Genomic DNA, 13,481 nt, shown 5'->3' with positions numbered 1-13,481 from the left:
AAGTTATACTTAAGTAGCTCAGTCTTTAATTGAACGCCGCAAAACGAAGACATTTCCCTGGACTTAAAAAGAAAACCAAAACCTATACAAAACCATGCCTTGCCACTCACAAATCGATTTCAAGCACATGCTTTGTGTAAAAGTGTTCGATGGAAAATCGGGGAAAATGGCATTGGCGGCAACCACTACAATGGAGCTATAAAAAAGGTGGAGAGTTCCATCGAAGTGTTAAAGTGGCGACGCCAAAATAACTTCAAAGTTAATGGACTAGAAATCGACCAGGACTGATGGCATTAAATAATACAATAAATGCAGAAATGCTTTTGCCAGCGGATTAAAATGGGGCTAAAAAGGACCGTTTTTCGGGCCTAACAAATTGAATTTGCCACATATGATAGCTTAACTTCATATGCTATGTACTATATATGCTGGGGGTTAAATTGATGACGAATGTGGCTGTAGAACTGATGCGGGTGAGTCCGATGGAAATCTCCGGCCTCTGTGGTCAAGTTTTTATCACAATTGAGTATATAAAAAGTGGAGGAAGAAAGGAAACCGGAAAACCCATTCGGCCGCAAATGTTTAATTTCCTTTTGTTTTGAAATGCTACACACAATCCTCGAGCTCGAGCTGTCATTAGCATTTGCGAAATCTATTTAAGAGGACGAGTGCCAGTAATTCCCCAGCCAAAGTTCAAATGTCACCCGGTTCGTGTGGGTATGCCCGTGGTGGAGATATATTTTCCAATTCCCCATGGACTGGGGATGATACGACGCGTCCTGTGTGGGTGCCGCATATTTGGTGGCATTCAATTGGAATATCAACACGTGCCACATCATCTTCAGCATCCTTGCTTCAGCTTTCGCATAGTTCAGTTCGCCTTTTCCGCTCGGCATTTGTCTTAGTGGAGAACGAGCCCGACTTCATTAGAAAATTCCGCAAATATTTTGAATTTATTATTGCGTTTTTATATTGCAGCCGAATGAAAAGGCTTTGGCTATGCTGAATGGGGCTTTTCATCCGTGCCAGTGAAAGTGAATAGCTGACTGCCTCTTTGAAGGGATTTTTGTTTGATTTGAGCAAAATATTTTAAATTATTTTAAACTTAAAACGACGCAAAATATAGGAAGGGAAGTAAGAATATAGGATATGATCTATAGATCTAGTGTGTCGTATATACGATAATTTTTTTCGATTTTGGTTTTTAAAAATTTAATTTTATAATATATTATATCTTGTTGCAACCACTTTAGGAGGTTATTGTCTTACAAGTAATTTCCTGATTTGCTTAAATAAAAGAAATTAACAAATAATTAAAATAATAAAAAAGTGTTTCGCCCAACGTGGGGCTCGAACCCACGACCCTGAGATTAAGAGTCTCATGCTCTACCGACTGAGCTAGCCGGGCACTTGAACACCTGAGTACAGATAACTAATAACAAATACGCCATGGTAAGTAGATATTTATAGAATTTTTGGGAAAGATCATTTTCGAAATTCTATTCATAGAAATATGAAGTGGTTTACTTAAATGTTTGAAAATTAGACTCCCTTTAAATTTCTAATATCCTACAAATTAAGTAGACTTTCAATGTAACGAAAGTATATATCACTAATAAATTAAGTTATTTATCGATGTTGAAAATGTAGATATTGATGTTCTTTGATTCCTAAACATATTTGAATACAATGAATTTAAATGATAGTGGCTTTTAGTTGACCCAATTAAGCGGGTTTAAGCTGGAATATAGAGCAACCCATTTAAGGCGGCTTACGAGTAAAAGAAAAATTAAATTAATGTCCTTTCAGCCATTTCGTTCACTTAGACGAACCAGAACATAATTGACGCAGATGACGAGTCCTGCGCAGTGTCCAAAAAGGAGGCGTGGCCAAGGACTACCAATCGGATGGCTCGGATAACACGCATTGCTTTTATCCGCCAGTCAGAGGAAAATGCCGAAGCGGTAGGAAGCTGTGGAAATCATTCGGCTCCTCACTTGTTGCTCGCCCAGTGAGCGGTGGAAAGGCGCTGGGGAAAAGCGTGGAAATTGATAATAAACGCACTTCGCACGTACACACACTCGGACGAGCATTTAGAGGGTGTGGTGGCATAGAACACTTCTAGTCACATTTATTGCCAGCTTTTATTTTATGCTTTTGATTTATGGTGCGGCTTTTACACTTGGGAAAGTCTTGTTTTCGGCCAGCTACAGCATTATAATCATTCACTTTTGTGCAGACCATTGTCAGCCGTCGACTTACTTTTAGGCGCAGCACATAAGGATTTCCAAATCCAGGCCACTTTAGAGATGTACTTGGTTATAATCTGAATACCATACCCAATCCGTTAGCAATGCTAACATTGAATCCTGTAGTGATTTTATGATTAATGTGCACTCCTTTCTTCACACCATCCATCTTCCAGTTAGCTCTCTGGACATTGACCAATTGCCGAGCCATTAGTTCTCCTTCCATAAAAGCCTCGCCTTAAGTGTCCTTGCGGATTGCTTCTGTTTCGACCATTCCACCCTCTACTTATCTAGTTAATTGCATTTTTATTTGCCTGTTGCGCGGAAACAAAACCAAACAAAAATAGAAGGGAGTGGATTTTGTGGCGCTTTAAGTAAATAATACAGTTTTTATTACCTCCATCGAATTGTACAGATAACGCGAGTCAGCTTAAGTACTTAGCACTCGACGCAATTAATCGTATGCTATGTAATAATAAAAACTTAGGAGCTAAGCGTAAGCTGTTTTTTTTTTTGTTCACAAGAATCAACAGAATATGTCTAGCTTAAGCAAACATTGCGATCGGAATCAATTAACATTTAACATTTCAACCAAGCGACTTAAAGTGTATATAGTACAACAGAGTATTTTCCCTACAGTATTAAGCCTACCAAATTGCACACTAGCACACAAGCCCTAAGAACTACGACTACAACTAGTCTAATTGGCCACGCTAACAAACTGCGATTGGGTTGGGTGCCATTCATTACGCATCGTAGATCTGAAGATTGTCAAAATCATCGAGCGTGTCCTCCGACCCCGAAGCGGTCAGGTCCGACAGCTCATCAAGGCACTTCTGCCGCTTGCGGACATTCCAGTGCAGACCCTCGGCCAGGGAGTCAAACCAATCGGAGATTTGGTCCTGGGAGCAAATGCTGGGCACGGGATAGATTGAGGTGGTCACTCGCAGGCTGTCCCCGTGGTTCAGCTCCTGGTCGTTGCGTCCGTCGAAGGAGACGCGTGAGGTGTTGCGGCTATCAGGTGAAATTGATATCTGCAAGGTCAAGGGAGCGCTGTTAGTTGTCGAGATTCTTAATAAGTTCATTGGAAAATCATATAATTCGTTATTCACGATCTAGACAGCCAAAGTCCGCATAGCTTGGTTGTCATAAAAAGTTGCTTAATTAAAGCATACCATTTTTGTATATAGCATAATATAATACAAACAAAAGTGAATCATTAAAGCATATATTCAAACTCACCTTCAGCTCCACTCCAGCGGGCACCACAATGGGCCTGAAGCTCAGCGAGTGCGGGCAGATGGGCGTCACCAAAATGGCCGGCACGGAGGGATGGATCATGGAGGCACCGGCTGCCGCTGCATATGCCGTGCTTCCCGTGGGCGTCGAAACGATCAGGCCATCACCCTGCACCGACGTAATGTATTTGCCGTCCAAGAAGATATCAATGTTGCTCAGGTACGGCGAGGGTCCTCGGTTGATGACCACCTCGTTAAGAACCAGGATGCTATTGTTGTGGCCATTGTTATTGTTGCAGCCAGCCTTTCCTGTTTGTCCGTTGTTGAGCTCCACGTAGTTGAGCTGCCTCTGGAAACTGGGTATCAGGAGATTACCACCCACCGAGTGCAGCAGCGACTCCTTGCGGCGTTCGCCCTTGCGGTGAATGGAGCAACGCAGGCGACTGCGTAGCGTTAGAGCTGCATGACCCTCTAGGACATTGGTCACCTGTTCCTGGAAGTTGTCGCACTGGAAGGGCGTAAGAAAACCAAGGGAGCCCAGATAGAAGGCCATCACCGGTGGCACAGATTGCTGGAATAGCTGCGAGGCGTACAGTAGAGTGCCATCGCCTCCCAGGCAGACGATAAAGTCAATCCGATCGGTCAGGTCATCGCGGCCATCTCTGGTGATTGGGAAAAGGAATTTATAACATTAGTTTGGCTGAGAAAACTACTTTTACTTAACTAACGCCTATAATTAGTTATGTAATTGTACTCACTTAAAGGTCACTAGCTTTTCGCGGAGTGCCAGGAAACGAGCTCGCACTCCGGCGTACTGACTGTGCACTTTCTGGAACTTGGAGCTCTCCTGCTCCAGTTTAACGTCATCGCGCAGCAGCTTGTCCTCAAGGACGGCAGACTCCACCCAGACGACCATGTGCTTCTCCTGCACCAGCCATTCCACCAGCTGGACGAAGGGCGGCAGGACCTGGGAGTCCTTCTTCTTGATCACGAGGACGGTGAGTGGTGGCTTGTACCAGGTCAAACGCTGGCTAGCCGGATCCTGAATCTGCATCACCATGGCTGAGTTCTTCATAATGCGACCACATGGCCCGAAATGCTGGAATGGCGACGGAGCATTCAGACTTCTAGTGCGCCTGGAAGTAATCAAGAGAAGAATCGCATTATATATAAGATACACAAGAAATGTGTGTGCCACTAAGATTACACCTCAAAATACGCGGATCGGGCGCCACTGGGGTCACCTGTTGCTCCTCAGCCTCGGAAATCTGGCGCTGCAAGGCCGAAGCTAGTCTTAACTTTTGGTGCTGCATAACGCCAAGTTCTTAGCTATTTTGGATGGTCACGCCCTTTTTATTATCGGTTTATAGACAGGTACTTGGTGGTGCTCAACACACAAACTTGTTGGAAATGGAAATTCCGATGCGAGCGCGACTGCTGCTCGTTCGAAGGTTACAAAATCACTGACAGGCCAATTTGGTGTTCGGAAACACAAAATAAAGGTATGTGTATAATGAATTTATATTTTTGTTTTCATTACAACAACACGTAGCAGCGCAAATAAACTTGTTGATTCTGCGGCCCAAACAAACAGGAATTGCACATGCCAACAGCGGCAGAAAAGCGCGAAAGAGAAACGCTCTTAGCTGTTAACTGCCTGTTAATCGAATGTTAAGTTTTTAAGATTGAGCATGCTGCTTTTTTCTCTTTTTCTGAATTTTGAGAAATTAAATTTCGTAAGTTCTTTTAAATTATGTTACCTTTGTATTTATTTGGACAGCTGATTCACGTAATAATATTAAGATCCATAAATAAACATATAAATTAAACCTTGTAATTACACTTTAAAAAAAAAAAATTAATGTAATCTTAAGAAAATGAAAAAAACTTAATGTGTAATTGTAACAGTATTTTGATTTCGCCTTGTATAGAATCACATGATTGTCGAGGAGGCAATACCAGCCTGTCGGAAAGTCCTTTGAAGGACTAACGGTCACGAAGTAGAAGTGTGTGCGGAAATGTGGGAGAGAGCAATGCTTATACATACATATAATATATGTATATTCTTTATATTCTGCTCTTAACTCTGTGCGAGTGTGTGTGTGTGTGAGTGTGTGGGGGTGCTGCTAGCGGGTTTGATTGATGTGATAATTCGCAGTGACTCAGCACAAAGAGCCACGAAGTGAGCCAATGAGCCGTAGGATAGTAGACTAGCAGGAACTGGACCACTGCACCATGGACACCGTGGATGCAGAACAGTGGGATGCATCGGGTTCCGAAACAGACTTTATTAGACTTTATATTTTAAAAAAGGATACATAACAATATGGATGTTATAATATCTTTAACCTCTTTTGTAACTTTAATTATATGTATAAAATTGATGGTTTTTTTCACTAATTAATATTTACAAAAAATTGAAATACCTAATAAAATAAAATCATTTCTCATATTCCATAAATCGTTCTGATCGTTATGAAACCTCACAAACAGGAAGATAAGATAATCCAAGGTGATAAAACAATATTTTCAACACGTTTTAGTAGATCGATGCAGTCCACAATTCGCCGCCTACGTTAAATTATCATCCATAACCTAATTTAATCGCAGTGCACTTATTTCATTAATCAATCACGGACATAACCCATTGTAATTATAAAAATAGGATCTGACTCACTTAAAGACCTGGGCGAAAGGAGCTCGTCAAGAAAATGACGTTGAGATGACTCATGCGTTCTGAGGCAGGAGGATGTGATGACAGAAGGTGATCTTGTTTCGCCAACGACTTAATCACAATAACGACTTCTGAGGAAATTCAGATTCATTTCTTCACTTGCGCGACATGTTCCACAGTGAATGCCCGCTAAACGCACTCGCTCGATCGCTACTATAAACAGACTGAACTGAGTTTCCAGGTGAGAGAATCAATCGACTCTAGAAGACACTTAAACCCCCATGGGACGTCAGCATGACAATGACAATGCTTAAAAGTTCGTAAATTCACTGGCATATCGTAAACCCCGAGTCCGGTTCATTTTCCATTTCCCGAGGGCTTTAATGAGGGGCCTACTATATGTATAATCGATTTGCCGTCCAGACAAGCCATGCAAATGCGGTTAAAGCCACCTGACCTGCACACCTTTGGATTTCGGCACGGCGAGTCGGTCACCAGCGACTGTCACTCCGATTTCGTTCCGATTTGAATATATTTCAATACTATACATATGTATGTACATACATTCATATGTCTACCTGTTGCTCTTGGTTTATGACCGGCGCCGAGCACAAACTGGCACCGATTTCGAATCTAACTGGCGTCTCAAGTTCTTCCAAACAAACTGTAAAAAAATAGTAGCTTGTGAAGAAAACAAACCTGCACATAAATTAACAGACGGCGCCATCGTAGTACCAATGAGCGAGGTGTTAACAAACTCGTTTTTAAGTGGCCAAAAAATATAGATGTGAAAACACGCAGCAAACGCTGAACTATGCAGAAAGGTCAAGGACTTGTTTGCTGGTATGAATAAACTGAGAAATACGTGATTTCTGCAAGCCGAAGAAACTAATTTACCGATAATAGTTTGCTTCGTCATGCTGATAGGAAAATATCTGTTGTGAAATTGATACTAAGTTCGGTGTGTACCATTAACCGATTTGATCTGTGTAAACAAAACGCGCCTAAATGCACACCACACTATTCACACCTGATAAGCAGCAACGACATGGTAAACACTTGATTACAGAACACTCCTTATCGCTGACATGCCGGGAACAAATGCCGCACGACCTGATAACTTTCAGACGACCCCACTGAGCGAAAATACGTCATCTACTATTAATCAATTGTCTTTTTTGTTCTTTTTCATATAATTGGTTTTTTCTGATTTTCGATAATTTGTTTATTTCTAAAACAATTTAATGGCTAAGAGTTATTTCTAGAACTCAAGGTCTGGTCGATGGTAATTAAATGTATATTTTAAGATTTAATTATGACAATACATAAAAAATTCAAGGCCATGAGTGAATATTACTTGGCTTACAATTTAGATAGCAAATAACAATTTAGAAAAATATAAATCAAGCAAAATAATAATTAGTTTCATTTAAATACAATAAAGATAATTATCTCTGTTTGATTCTAACCTTTATTTGAACTGTCATATATTTTCATTCTTCAGCTTATCTGTCTTTCAAGGATGAGCACTCAAAGCCAATGAGTTTGTTATTTCAAATATGAAAGACTCATATTCATAGTTGTATCTAGTTCAAAGCGTTTTTCTAACTGTTCTGATTTCTGTCTTAGGCTTATCAGTACTTTTTTGGGGTTGCCGCGAATTGGGTTAGTTGGGTTAGGATTACTTACGGCCAAGTGCCACTACGCGTGCGTCGAGTCGTGGAATCGAAGTAGCCGTCATCAGGTTCCTCTTGGGATTTGGCCTGCAAGTGGCCTGGGCTGGTGGCCACACAATCACCAGCGGATCCTGCTTGATCCTTTGCCCTGGTGCTGGCCATATTGGCCGTGTGCTGGATAATTCTCTGGCGCTTCAGAGAGGCATTGTGGCGCATGAGGAGATCATTGTACTGGGTCTGCTGGTGGCCAGTGCCACTCCAGGCCAGCTTGTAGCTGAAGATCTCCTCCAGGCGATGCTGGTGCAGGGTGGCCAGGTCAATGTCCGACAGGCACGTCATGTTCAAGTCTTTTGATTACCAAATATCACTCAAAACGTTCTCAGGAGATTCGTGTTGTTAAAACATTGTGCCACTAGAGATTGAGGTGGGAAAATTGAGCTAAACATTTAGCTTGGCATTTCTTGGAAGCCCACACCCTTTCAAATGGCCCTGATCGGAGCCAATGGTAAATAGTCGAGTTAACCTTGCTCCCTTTGGCTGGAGGTGCTAACAAAGCTAACAATTTTGGTAACAAAAGAATGCAATACATTTTTGTGGGATATAAAAACGGTAACTGCTTTGGCGCGTGGTAAAAGTTGATAAACAAAAACGATAAGTTTTTTTGGGTTTTCGTATTCGAACCGGTTTTGTGTTTCTTTTGAAATTTGTGCAAAATAAATTTGTTATTAGCAATCGAATAGTTTGTTTTGGTTGCTTTTTTTTGTGGCAAACCTAACGGACCAGAGACGTAGTTCCGGCTTTGACGCAAGTGCCATCCAAATCGAGGGAGATGGCCATACAAAGATGGCCAGAAAGGAGCGACACAAGGCCTAATATGCGTCATTAGCCAGCTTCCGTCAGCGGGGGATTGGGGCGGCTTGGCGGGATTTTGGACTTGGCCAACTTTTATCGCCTGCTCAGCCACATAACGATGTCAAGTATAAATCAATTGGCAAGAAATCCGCTGGCAGAGCCGCACGAACAAATAACTCGGACGTACTAAACAAGCACAGTTAGCTTTATAACGAGTAATATAATTAAATCTTTTTTGTTCGTGATCGCTTTGCGTTTGGTCAACAACCTTTGAGTAAGCCAAAAACGAAAAATACAAAAAAACTCAAACTCCGAATACGTCCACTTAGACCACAATTAAACAGACTTTCCTGCAGCTCTTCTCAAACAACAACCCACTTGGGCATAACAGTATCGCCAGCCATTAATCTAGAAATCGTGACCCGTGTGTGCGATGAGCTTGAAGATCCCAATCATTTCGGTTTCCTTCCCAAAGTGCCCCATCAGCAGTTCATTAACAGAGGTCGCCCCAAGATTCTGTTGAGTGCCTGATAAGATGGGGGCCTTAACAGGCGGGGGAAGTACCTGGGGAGGTCTCCTTGAGTTTGGACCCCAGGAAGTCACAGTTAGCAGTAAGAAGGGAGCTTTTGCAACTATTTTTTTCAACAGAGGAAGCTCTTGCAAATAGATCCTTCAACTGATTTGGCAAGAATTGCTTTACATATTTGAGGGGCTTATTTATTGAGCTGCACAACAATCTAATCACCACAAAACCTTCTCCCATAGAAAATAATTGCATTTGGCGCTCGTTTCAAGCGAGTGATCACTCCCATTTGGAATTCTAATTGACTATATAGTTATGGCATAACCAAAATCATAGCATCGCGTGATCCAAAGCCTTGCCGCTCTTCTATTTTTACCCAGATCAGGAAGCAAAAAGTAGCCACAAGTCATTGAAACGTTCCTGTAAAACAGACAAAGGAAGATGCATACAAGCCACCGCCCCCTTAGTTGCAATCGCCGGTTACATCCGTAGTGATCGGACTACGACAATAGAGGGGAACATAAAGCGAATTATAAATGACTTATGGGCACAAAGAAAACCGAAACAAATAGGCGGCGAGCACAAATTAATTAATCAATATACGGACGAACCGAGCAGCGAAATGCGCAGCGGCATCAACTAACTGCAGCGATTATCATTGAATGGATCGGAAAGTGGACAAGGGAACTGCCCCTCCGGATCAGTGAAACCACCTGGGCGCAACGTGCCTACATGTGCATGTCAGTGCGGGCTTGCAATGATATAATTCAAATGACGCCTTCGTCATGAATGTGTAGGTTCTAAAGGTGCAAATCCAATCCAGGTACTACTAACTTTCATAGTGCACGTGCAACCTTTGTTTGTTATTAAAATGTACTCGGTACAGAGGGCAATTACTTTTCATAGATTATTATGCAATTAACTAGCCATTTTCTCCTCAAAAGTAAATACATCATGCCATTTACAATGGGCCAGGCTTAGTCGATGGCTATCTTAAGTAGTAATAAACTGCAATCTTGATGGTTTAATTTATGAGTATTAGAGATTGTTTGTTGTGCTGATTGCCAATTGCCATACCGAATTTATCTAATCCAAATTGGAATATTTATAACGAATTTGTTTAATTTATTTTATGAAGCGCTCAGCCAATGAAGTAAATACATTGCTAGACTTTCGTTTGTTTGTACAACAAAGCACGCGTTCGGCTTACTTTGAATAAATAATTAACCCCTTCTGGATTTATTTACCCTAACCAACAACACTGCTCTAATGTTTGCTTAAGTGAGTCAAGGAATGTGACACACAAACTAGGTTATTACATTCGTTATGATATTTAGTAGATTCGTTTCTTTCGAAAAAAGAACTATGAACTTTCAAGCAATTCAAGTGTAATTTTTTAAGTACTTCACAATTCAAGGTGGTAACATTTAACGATAACCACTTATTTAATTTGAGGAGATAAGCTTCTGTTAATCAACTACACTGAGAACTTGTATACTTCGACCTCTAGTTCTCGAGTGGATTCTTCAGTTCGAGCTCAGTCTGGTGCAGAACCATCTAGTAAAGTCTTCAAGAAGTTGGACTGTATCTGATGGATTGCTAGCCAGCTGGCTACTGGCTACTGGCTGACCGTAGAAGGAAATCGAAAGTGGGCTTGGGGCTTGGAGCCCAGAAATGCCAAGTCATGTCTGCGCTAGAAAACGTTAACCAGTGGCTGCCAACAAAGTGCTCTAATTACACGTTATATAATCTGTTTTATTTTCTCCTTAGCACCAGCTCGAGCCAAGCCAAAGCTCCCAGCACTCCGGCGGCTTTAAACTTTGAAACTGTTAAACTTTTAAACTGACCAGCGATCGGCGGCAAGCGGGCAGGTAGGTAAACGACCGAATTGACTCGACTCGAATCCGATTGAATCGCAACTCGAAAAGCGATCGACAAATCGACGTGCCACGATCGACAGATCGAGTGAGTTTAAATGGCGGGACTGAGAGCGAACACGACCGTGCTGTCCGGTGAATATGCGATAACTGAGCTGGGACGCCGAAAAGCTGATTAAATTGGACGACTTGTGGCGATTCCGATTCGAAAATAAAAGTTCGCCAGCCGAGCGAGCGATTGTAAACAATGAACGGCCAGATCGCTTGGCGGGTTTTCGCCGGACATCGCTGGTGAGAAATCAGCTGAGCGCAGCCACGCGTCGCGATCGCATACATGCATATGTGTGCATTTGTATGCGTTTGTATGCATTTGCATGCCTCTACATACGTATATGCATGTGTGTATGCATAAAAGCAACAGGTGCTCTCACTGTTATGTAAATGTAATCAGCGGACAGCGCGCTGTTTAATTGCTGCTATCAAATTCCACAAACATATGATTGATGAATGCAGTCATCGCGTAATCCATTTTATAGCGCCAATCTAAGCACGAAATTATTACTCATCAACAAGGTAGCATTAATAAATGTATGGCTCTCTTAACAGAGTATTTAAAAGCTCTATAAACCCATAGTTTTCGTCTAAGTGAGAGGTACGAAATCGGAATTTAAGTGAAGAAAATCGATTTTAGTGGCCTGCATCTGGCACATGTCACACATTCGTCACACGTGTTAACAGCAGTTAAAATTCGCTGAAAATTACACACCAAAAACAACATGTGTGGCCCACTCGAGAGCCAAGCGTTTTCCGGCCAGCTCTAATTGATTGCCAACTATTCACTATATACTATACTATATACGTACATACATACATATGTAGGTGGTACATTTCCTCTGTTGTGCAAAACAGGGTACTTATGTCTGTCTGTACATACAAATTTGATAACAATTGAAATTTCGTCTCCGTTCGTGTTAAATTAAAAGATTATTTAATAACATATTGGTCTTGTTATTGTAGAATAGAATTCTTGGTAATAAAGAAATGTATTCCGCTAATGCTTAAAACTTTTTCTGTTTAGATTTTGTTTCTAATTTAAAGTGGGACAAGTAAATTGGTTCAAAAGCAATAATTTCAAACACGAATATTTAATAAAACAGGTGATCACAGCAAGCAAAAAGATAAAAAGGCCAGATTTGGCGTGAAACCGCAGCCAGGTGTTGGCATCACTGGCCGCCCACTTACCACCACAAACGCATCCGGAGGTCATCGCTGGAAGTGCCGTTATTCAGGCCAGGACCCGGTGCCGAGGATGCTGCAGTGCCTCCCTGTCCCTGTCTCCCGCTGTTCACGTGGAGCAGCTGATTGTCGTGGTCGTCGTAGTAGGATCCATTGCACTGTGCGGTGGCCTTGGGCACCGTTTGGGCGGCCGAGGGGGTGGACGCTGCGGCTGGGTTAACCGTTATGGAGCTGGAGGACTTCATTGTTTTGGACACTTGCTACCAGCTGTCTGTGTGTATGTGTGTGCGTGTGTATGTCTGCGCACCAATGTGTGCGCAAATGTGAGTGTTGTGTTATGTTGTGTTGTATTGTGCTGGCCTCAGCTTGACCCACTAACGCGATGCACCTGCCGACGACACCCACTTTCGATGGACAACTTCCCGATTTAAGGCTAGGCGGCGACTAGCTCCCGATTTGCAGTTTCCGGAACGCGAGTTTCGATGGGTCCATGTTATTTGTTTTTTTCCTGCACCAATTCACGTCAGTGTGGTAGTTGCGCGCGATTCGAGAAAACCCATATCACCAGTTATCACTCTATGGTCACACTATGGCGCGAGATTTTAAATTGCTCTTTTGCTTATAATCAGATATACTTATAAAGTTACAAGCTTACAAACTATTGTATTTTAAGAAAATGAACATAAACTGTTAGGTAAGTTATAAGCTTAAATGTATTGAAATAATAGGTATTTCAGAGAAACAGAAGTTTTGTATGGGAACAAAAATAAAAACAGTTTGGTTTTGACTTTTAAAGTACTCAAGCAACATTAAATAACCAATAACTTTCTTAAAACTATATTCAGAACTATAACTTGTCCGAAACCAATTTCAGAGAAGTACTCCTAAGTTTGTTCAAAGACTTTCTTGTTTGCATATCCAATAATGAGACCAATTAAACCCCTACTTAAGCTTTAAGTTGGAAAATGAATGGCACTTCAAGGACTCAAGCACTTTTCTCCACAACTTACCGAAACTGAGTTCGCTTCTCCAGCAAACTAATGGGCAGTGCTTTCCTCAGCGGAGCTGGCGAACTGCCAGGCGTAGAGGCGTCTCCATTGGCCAACTCCCGCGCCCGCTGCATATCTTCGGGATTCATTATTTCGAATGCTCACTA

At 41.9% G+C, this 13,481-nt stretch overlaps 1 protein-coding gene and 1 non-coding gene across 5 annotated transcripts; both read right to left on the bottom strand.

Annotated features, from left to right (window-relative positions):
* Positions 1–1,335: 1,335 nt before the first annotated feature.
* On the bottom strand, positions 1,336–1,408 carry Trnak-cuu. The gene has a single exon. It is a non-coding gene; the product is annotated as a tRNA-Lys (tRNA).
* Positions 1,409–2,603: 1,195 nt separating this feature from the next.
* On the bottom strand, positions 2,604–13,478 carry LOC122612947 (NAD kinase). Of its 4 annotated transcripts, XM_043786864.1 has the most exons (5): positions 11,060–11,241; positions 7,851–8,249; positions 4,246–4,623; positions 3,492–4,149; positions 2,604–3,283 (listed from the first exon to the last, which is right to left on the bottom strand). In XM_043786864.1, the coding sequence occupies exons 2-5, from the start codon at positions 8,174–8,176 to the stop codon at positions 2,996–2,998; spliced, it is 1,650 nt and encodes a 549-aa protein (XP_043642799.1). In that variant the 5' UTR covers positions 8,177–8,249; positions 11,060–11,241; the 3' UTR covers positions 2,604–2,995. The 4 variants fall into 4 exon arrangements, with proteins under 4 accessions (XP_043642799.1, XP_043642802.1, XP_043642801.1 ...); XM_043786867.1 differs by lacking the exons at positions 7,851–8,249; positions 11,060–11,241 and adding an exon at positions 13,336–13,478; XM_043786866.1 differs by lacking the exons at positions 7,851–8,249; positions 11,060–11,241 and adding an exon at positions 12,332–12,848.
* Positions 13,479–13,481: the final 3 nt, after the last annotated feature.

The sequence above is a fragment of the Drosophila teissieri genome, chromosome 2R (assembly GCF_016746235.2).
Source record: "Drosophila teissieri strain GT53w chromosome 2R, Prin_Dtei_1.1, whole genome shotgun sequence".
Classification (NCBI taxonomy): domain Eukaryota; kingdom Metazoa; phylum Arthropoda; class Insecta; order Diptera; family Drosophilidae; genus Drosophila; species Drosophila teissieri.
The sequence above is the reverse complement of the archived record's forward strand: the minus strand, read 5'-3'. Positions and strand labels throughout refer to the sequence as shown.